Source organism: Protobothrops mucrosquamatus, unplaced genomic scaffold, assembly GCF_001527695.2.
Source record: "Protobothrops mucrosquamatus isolate PMUCROS unplaced genomic scaffold, P.Mucros_1.0 scaffold85, whole genome shotgun sequence".
Lineage (NCBI taxonomy): Eukaryota > Metazoa > Chordata > Lepidosauria > Squamata > Viperidae > Protobothrops > Protobothrops mucrosquamatus.
The window spans coordinates 414,229-423,257 of NW_015386462.1; the positions used below are offsets into that span (position 1 = coordinate 414,229).

Genomic DNA, 9,029 nt, shown 5'->3' on the forward strand with positions numbered 1-9,029 from the left:
GGCAGTGTCGGCTGGCGACCCCCAGGGGGAGGGCCTTCTCTGTGGGTGCCCCCACCCTCTGGAACGAGCTACCCCCCAAGATCCGGACGATTCCGGATCTCCTAACCTTCCGCCGCGCCCTCAAGACATGGCTTTTTCAACAAGCGGGACTGACCTAGGGTGAATTTTAAATAGGGAATAATTTTTAAAAATTTTCAAATATTTTAAATATGACACAGCTATTAATATATTTGCTTTTTAATTGGTTTTATAGGGGAAATGTTTTTTGTGTTGTTTTTTAACATGCTGTGAGCCGCCCTGAGTCCCTCTGGGGAGAAGGGCGGCATAGAAGTTTAAATATAAATAAATAAATAAATAAATTACTTTATAATTGTATAAACAATTATGAATATGAATTCCTTAAAATTCAGTAATAAATGTTGGCCAATAGAGTTAGAAAAGGATTTAACAAATATTTATATAATTGCTTTTCAGGATCTATTCTCTTTTCAAAATTTTAACCATGCAACAGTTCAGTGGGTTTCTTATTTGTACCTAGCCTTTTGTCCATCAATTGTTTAAGTGCAAGCTTATTAAAAAAAAAAAACCACTTACCTTGCTGGATGGCTGTTACCAGGTTTTTGGAAATCATCAAATATAATTGCCTTTTAAAAGATAAAACAAGATCTTAGTTTTAGATATAACAAAACAAAACAATGATGAAAAAAGTTTGTATATATTCAGAAGCTTCTGGGAAAGAAACCATAAACTGAAAATGGCTGCTAAAAGCAGAGTGAAAGTAAAGATCTTTCAGTATAGGTATCATATGATTCTCCTCCTCCCACAAGCCTTTTTTATTTCTCTGAGTTCTGACAACTGCCTGGACAAATCCCTGCAGTTTTCTTTGCAACATTTTTGGAAGTGGTTTGCTTTTGCCCTGTTCCTAGACTGAAAGTGATTAGTCCAACATTGTACAGCTGTACAATTACCAGTATGCCTAAAGTATGACTAGAATTATGCAGGATTGGAATTGAATCTGCATTTATTTTGATATCATTTACTTATACCAACTAAGAACCTAGCTAACACTTATTAACCATCTGCCCACTTCTGAAGCTAGAAGTGTTGGTTGAAATAGCATAATATTTGTTTTTTCAAACATGGATTCTAAATGGCCATATTAAGGCTACATTCCGATCCAGCCATATGATGTGTATTTAAGCTTCTGCTAGGATTCAGATTCCAGCCTACCTTCAGTCTTGATCCAAAGTCATCTAGGGATTCCAAAGCTAAAAGATGACTAGAAGCTGTATCCTCAGTCCCAGCCCAGCACCTTAAGCACTATATCACACTGGCTATAGTATTTAAACAAAAAAATCTAAAAGAAACTCTTATCCACTGCTCCCAATAATCTATTGTGAGCTCTCACAGAAGTATATAAATGCAGTAAATAAATATTGCCAAAATTTGGATGATTTTATTTTACAGTATATTTATTACAGCTACTAAGGAAATATAATATAGAACTATAAAACGCTACATTAGATTTCTACATTAAAAATAAATTCACTATAATCATGCAGACAATCTGAATGGATATATTTCTAACACATAAATTCATGCCAACAAAGCTATAGGCACAGCATTTAAGATCAAGCTATGTTTTTTTTTACCTGTGTTCCTTTATAGAAAAACTCTGTACTCCAAACAGATCGCCCAGAAGGTCATTTGCACAGTGGACAATATGCTGTTGCTTTTCATCATATAGACGTTTAGACATAATATATTGACCAAGGTAGAACAAAATCTGCAACAGCAAACATTAAACAGTTTTGTAACACAAAATTTAGAAAGTAGAATTTGTACTGCATTTTGCTCACAGATTGCTCACAGGACAATTACATTTATTAAAGGTAGTTCCCAATTATGTCTCAGCTATAATACTGTTATGGTGCCCTTCTGAAATTGGAAATATTCCAGTGAGGACTAAAGGTGCTTTAGTTTGTCTTTGAGGTATGAGGACAACACCACAGCTTGATTGGAACCCAGCAACCATTGCTGGATGCTGAACTTCCTCTGGATGAAGGAGGAAGTGTGAAATTAACCTACCTGATCTTCAGATGGCCATTCCCTATGGGTTAACCACAAAGATGGAGGTTTTTGCGGTTGTTTTACAAGTTGAGTATGATGTAGCCTATGGACACTTGGACCTGTCAACCCTCATTTCTTAATCACATTTGAAATATTATTATTCTTCAATTTAAGAAAGATTTTCTTTTGTAACAGATAAATATTTCTGTGACTATAAACTTAGAAGAATTATAAACTTAAAAATATATTGGTATTTTACAATAAGCCAAATAATAGGGATTATATAAGAAAGGTATTAACAGAAGAAGGGCAACATTACTTTTAAAAAAATATTTTTCAAGAATTTGCATTGTAAAAATCTCTGTTGCATTAATTTGACTTAGTTCTTTCATGGGAATGCTTTTTGTTTTGTCTTAATATGGTTGATTGTTGACTGGATTTATAAAAAAGGCCACAGTAATTTGAGTAGTGTATTTCGCTGAGACATGTGCCTGTAATTACAGCTTTAAAGATACTAGGAGTGAAGTACAGATAATCCTTGACTTAGAACAGTTCATTTAGTGACTGTTCAAAGTTATAACAGCGCTGAAAAAAGTGACTTAAGACTGTTTTTCACACTTACGACCACTGCAGCATCTCCATGCTCATGTGATCAAAATTCAGACACTTAGCAACTGACTCATATTTATGACAATTGCAGTGTCCCAGGGTCATATGATCATCTTTTGCGACCTTCTTCCAAGCAAAGTCAATGGGGAAGCCAGATTCACTTAACAACCATGTTACTATTGTGTTTCCCTGAAAGTAAGACCTACCCTGAAAATACGCCCTGGATTGATTTTTGGGGGTGGGCCACAAGCCCTACCCCAATATCTAAAAATCAAGCTAGGGCAGGGATGTGAAGCTGCCCCATGCGCCCCACATCCACTTACCTTGCAGCCAGGCCTGTCCTCGCCAGCCCACTTCTTCTGCGGCATCCCCAAGCCTGCATTTTGCAGTCAGAGGCCCTTCCAGAAGGCCACTGTAGCCGAGAACCAAGCTAAGGATTCAATCCATAGCTGCAGTGGCCTTCCGGAAAGGCAGTTGACTGCAAAATGCAGGCTGGAGCTCCATTCTCAGCTGCAGAATGAATCTGCTCCTTCGGCCACAGAAGTGGGCCGGCTGGGCGGGTGAGTGAAAAAGGGCCCCCTCTGAAAATAAGACCTGGTGTCTCTTTTGGAGGCAAAAAAAAATGTAAGACCGGGTCTTATTTTTGGGGAAACACTTTAACTTAACAATTACAGTGATTCACTTAACAACTTTGACAAGAAAGGTTGTAAAATGGGGCAAATTTCATTTAGCAACAGAAACTTTGGACTCAGTGCTGGTTGTAAGTTAAGGATTACTTGTATCTGTTTTCTTTTCTGCCTACTACTTTCACTCTGGAATGACTAAGCAAAGGGAGAATGGAGGCTTTTCAGAACAACTGTTAGAGTAGAAAAGATAATGATAATGAAGATAAAGCAATCCCTTTTATAAACTTAAGTTTATTTCAATCAATGTTTGATGAATTCGGGACTAAAATTGGCTCAGTTGCTTGAAGCCAAATTTATGACCCTTGAAGGAAAGATTGAATAAGATGGATATTTAAAAGGTATAAAAGTATATAGGTAGTCCTTGACTTATGATTGGTCATTTAGTGACAGTTTGAAGTTATGACAGACCCCCAAATAGCCACTTACAACCAGGATTAAAAGTCCGATGTTTCCCTCCCTTTACCCTGCAGTCACACGACTGCATTGAGCACTTGGCATTTATGACTGTTTGCAGTTCCCACAATTATCTGACTGCAATTCATGTTTTTTCCAGTTTCTGGCAAAAAAACACCCTATAGCAGTGGTGGCGAACCTATGGCACGGGTGCCAGAGGCGGCACTCAGAGCCCTCTCTGTGGGCACACGTGCCATCGCCCCAGTCCTAGGCCTTCAGCTGGGTTTTATAAAACCTTTTCTCTTTAGGCCTCCGCTGCCGTGTACAAAAAAAAAAAAGGTTCAATCAATCAGTCAATTTCAACTTCTCACGGGGAAAAAAAAGATCTTGCAAAGTTGGAATTGATTGATTGAACTTTTTAGTCCCACCCAGTCTGCTGTTACCACCGCAGCCACGCCCTGCCAATGGGCCACACCCACCCAATGGGCCACACCCACCCGGCACCTGACAATGCATAAGTGGGTTTTGGGTTGCAGTTTGGGCACTCGGACTCTAAAAGGTTCGCCATCACTGCCCTATAGCATAATGACCACTGCAAAAAAGGTAATCAAATTGGGTGGAGTCATGCAATGACCCACTTTATGATCATCACTTACAACCGAAATTGAAGAGTCAATTAAGGTCATAAGTTGAGGACTACCTGTAAAGCAAATATATGGAAAAAAATAAAACAAGTTAATAACAGAATGAGAATCTTAGAGAATAAATCAGAAGTTAGGGATATGGAATTAGAAAGTCGTATGGATCATGTGGCTGTGCTGAACTTAGCGAGAAGGAACACTGTCTGAGGCCCAGAGCCATTTGGGAGAATCCAAATGAAGTGTTTAGAAGAAAACTTGTTCAGGCATGTGCTGGTATTGAAAGATTCTTTAAAGGGCTTCAAATTATTAATGAGAAAAGTAAAAGAAATTGGTGTATTTTAGGCTTTAAGATTAATAAATAAAAGACAAAGATGTTAATAAAAACATGAAAGTACAAGACCAAAGATAATTGATGAGTAAAAAGGATAAGATTGAGAAAAAGGTAAAAGACTTCAGTATTAATCTGATACATGTAAATTGAATGTTGTTTCAAAATAATTATAAGGCATTGAATGAAGTTAAAAAAGATAGGTTACAATGGGGAAAATTGCAATTGACACTGTTGGGGGGAATTTCTGTATTAAGATGAATGTTTTAATTAGAATGTTATTTTAATTTTAGACAATATGTTTTGAAAAATTATTGTACATTAATTTTAATGCTGAACTGAAGCCCCTTTTGGACTTTTTACATGAATCAGAAAAAATATTAAGAAAAATATTAAGAAACTGATGATTAGAAATAAAAGTAGATAAAAGAAAAATGTAAAATTAATGTTGTAAATGTAGAGTAAGCGTTTAATGTAAATCAATACTTATATCTGTTGTAAAGGAAAAGATGGAGGTCATTTCTTTGTATTTATAAAGAATAAAGAATGAAAAATGAGAAAGAAAGCAAAATCAAAAGTACAGAAATAAAAGGAAGGACTTTTGCTTTCATTTTCTCTTTTTCATTTTTGAGCTTAAATATTACTTTTGTTAGTTTCTGTTTATTTTAAAATCAAATGTTATTTTAAAAAAATGAAATTAGAAATATTCACTGAATGTAGAAAATAATTCTTTGAAAATAGGCAACTTTGGAAAACAGAATATGGGTCTTGCCTTTGCTCTCATATATAAGGCTAAGATAAAATCATAACCCACCATTTCAGCTGTGCTGTATTCTTCAGTCACATTATTGTAACTTGGCATGTTGTTCAGTGTATAAGAAATAAACACCTAATTCATTTTCACTTCCTATGTTGACTGCAATTAATCTATTTACCTCCTTCATGGTAAAAGTATCCTTTTCTGCACCAGCAAACTGTAGAAGTTTCATAAGCAGTGGTTTGGGTTTAATCTGAAAATATAAAGATGCAGTTTGTTTAGTTGTCTTGTTGAAAATATGGGATTTTTTTCCAAAAACTAACCTTGCTCTAAAGTTTTTAATATGCTCAAAAATAGCAAAAAATTTTGAGATCAAAAGCAAAAAGGCTCTCAGAGTTGCATCTAAAAGTAGAAGGGAAAAAAGCGCAATTTCCAAGCACGTGTTTCTATGATTCCCTAAGATCATGCCCAAATAATAGAGAATGCTATTTTAGTTAAAATCTTATATTCTGCTTATCATGAGATGGGCTGAAACTGGTTCTTAAAGTATTTTTATATATTCACATAAGACAGTGCAATCACATAACCAAGTAAATAACAGAATAGCTTTAAACATATGAAATGAAAAACATCCATATATAGGCCTTAATAACCAACTGATCTTATTCTGATGCCTAAAGGAATGTTGGGGCTTCTCAGATACTATATTGCCACTCTTTGAAAATACTTTGAATGCAGCCGATCAATGCAAACAGAATAGTTTCAAATGTACATATTCCACTTTTTTAAAAAAAAACAAAGGTGACCTAAGTTCTAGTTTTCCCTTAGGAATGGAAGCTGTCTGCATGACTTTTAGCCAGCCATTTTCAGCCCTGAACTGGGAAGTTGAAAACATCCCTCTACCAGACCACAAGTAGGTAGGTGAGGTTTGCATAATATTCTTACATCCAGGCTAAATTTAAATTCATCGCAAAGTGCCTACCCACTCATAGCATCTTTAACCTTGAGCCAGTCTTCAAATGAGGATAACATTTTTAAGTGATCTTCACTTTGCCTCAAAAGTGTCTTACCATCTCAAACACAGAGTAATACTTAACTATTCCAATTCCATCCTAGTAATTTTTAAACCTTTCAAATGATGCTACCTTGTACCTGAGAAATTTATGCTGAGAAATCTCATTAGCCTGAATTTCCCAGCACACTTTATAGCTTTTTCACTGGGTCTCTGGCTCCATGTGAATAATCATCTCAAGCATAATTACACAAAAGCATGTTCTTTAATGGATTTTTTCCAAGCAAATTAATACAAGCTAACCTTAGCTTTTTTTCTGAATGTCTAAACCGAAACACTGCAAAAGATTCTGAACAGTGAAGTGGGTCAGAGTTCTCCAATTTAAAAAAACCTATCAGCAGCATTCCCACATTGGCTATATCAACCTGTCATTTGCTGATCTGTCTCATTTGCTGACAAAATCACTCACTGCAGTTCCTAAATCATTGTTTAAAATTTAAAACGTGTGATCCATCTAACTTGTTTAACCACCTTTCCCCCCCCCCAAATTAAAGAACCTCGTCCTAGCATGGAGTGTGCAGAGTAGTTAACAACGCTAACAATCCGCCCTCTCCCTTCCTATTGTCCCGCTCAACAGGGACCTCTGGAAAATGCAATCGCTTCGGAAGGGCCTCGACATCGCCTTACACTTACCAGGGCTTCTTGATCCGAGCGGCCAATAACAGCTGAGCCAGCCGCAGACTGGTCGGTCGCAGAAGCCATTTTAGTATTGCACATCTGCCTGCTAGGGAGGAAAGAAGAAAAAAAACTAAGCTGAGGCTGTGCATCAGGCGACAGGACAGCAAAATCCAAAGCACCTCGATCACCTTACCGTAAGAGGCCCTGTAGCTACACAAGTCTCAACTGCCTCCCAAGGGCCGAGCATAAATAGTGGCCCCGCGACCTCGTTTACGGGCATGTCTGGACTTCACTCCTCCAAACAAAACGGCCAGGCATGTCCGAGCATGACTAGAGAGAGGCGCTGACTCAACAAGGTAGGAGGGATGGGAACAGCGAAGCCGCCATCGCCGCCCGTCCCCTCCGCTTTTTCCCAACGATCCCTCCAAGCTGAACGCGCCTTCCTGGAAATCTAGACGAGAAATCCCTCTTCCCGCCCAACTCCCAAGCCGCTCTGCGACTCCTTCCCTTGAGCTCGTCCTCCCTCGCCCGTTTCCCTACGCGCCTCTTTCTCTGTTAGCGAAAGGAAGCCGCTTCCTCCTGAAAGTGGAGGCCAAATTATTTCACGCCACGCGTCGCCATTTCAAACTAAGGCGCTCGTAGCTGCTTTCTTTTTTATGTAGCGGCAGGAGCCACTTCCTGGCTGAGGTGCGCGAGCGGCCTACGTGGCGCCCCCCGCAGACGCTCACGCCGTCTCCCGACGTCTCCCAGCCGGGACGAACAAGCGGCTTTCTAGGGAAGGGGCCAGTTTTTTTCCTCAGGGGGCCTGCCCCGCGCTGTCGTTCGTGTTTGAAACCGGTGGGGGAGGGGATCATCTGCTGCTGCAGACTTCCTGCGTCGCACTGTATTCATCGGGTTTAATTTAAAAAAAAGCTGCACAAGGTTTATAGTAAAGCAGCCATCCTATCAGCGTGTATATTTTTGTATGGAATCTCGGTTTGGCTTGGATTATTTCTGAGTTCATACACAAGCATAAAATCCGATGCATTGATTACTCCAAGTCTTTTTTCCACAACCTGAAGGATATATGTACATTAATATTGTGGAGACCGTGAGTTGTACTCCTGCCTTAGCCATCCATGAAAGTTAGCTGGGTGACTTTGGGCCAGTCACACTCTCTCCGCCTAGCTCATCTCGCAGGTTGGTTTGGGGGAAAATAGGAGGAAGGTATGTTGGATATGTTTTTTTTATATATATATATAAAAACATATCCTAAAAAACATCCAACATATATATAAATTACACACACACACACACACCAATGTACCCATACATGTACCTAATAGGAGCTGAGCTGTATTTTACTTAGGCTGAAAGCATAATGTACCACAGTACATTTATGTGTAAAATTCTATGTATGTGGAAGGGCAGCTTAAGAGGCATGCCCTGACATGTACTGTGGTACATTTATGCGTCTAACCTCTGTCAGCCTATGGAAAATACAGCTCAGCCACTTTAGTGAAGATTGCAATCTTAATACCTAATATACAGCTCTGAGAATTACTGGTGGTCTCTGAACCAGATTGAAATCCACTTAAAGTCATAGCACTTCCTGGATGAATTAGGGCCTGTCATCTCAGCCCAACTGAAGTTTTGTGAAGAACAAGAGGAGGGAGTTGTTAGATCGCGCAGGCAGTAAGACACGAGTCGAGTGACAGTCAGCTCTCGGTTTATTGGCAAGGCATAAAGTAAATCCGGACTGGCATCTGGGCCAGGGGAGCCCTCTTTTATGGGATTCCCCTGGCTTGTAATCACACAATTCCATTGGCTGGTAAGACCCCGTTGCTAGTTAGCCAACCAGCAACAGGCATGAAAC

The 9,029-nt window shown here is 38.9% G+C and overlaps 1 protein-coding gene across 3 annotated transcripts in view; it reads right to left on the reverse strand.

The window, feature by feature from the left end:
• Positions 1–7,828, reverse strand: part of MDM2 (MDM2 proto-oncogene) — a 22,562-nt gene extending 14,734 nt beyond the window's left edge. For 2 of the 3 annotated variants that reach the window (XM_015812461.1, XM_015812459.1), the window contains exons 1-5: positions 7,368–7,828; positions 7,190–7,280; positions 5,663–5,737; positions 1,653–1,786; positions 595–644 (exon numbers count right to left, since the gene is read on the reverse strand). In XM_015812461.1, coding sequence (XP_015667947.1) covers positions 595–644; positions 1,653–1,786; positions 5,663–5,737; positions 7,190–7,273 — 343 coding nt within the window. In that variant the 5' untranslated portion in view covers positions 7,274–7,280; positions 7,368–7,828. The remainder of the gene's footprint in view (positions 1–594; positions 645–1,652; positions 1,787–5,662; positions 5,738–7,189; positions 7,281–7,367) is intronic. The other variant, XM_015812460.1, reaches the window with a different exon arrangement.
• Positions 7,829–9,029: the final 1,201 nt, after the last annotated feature.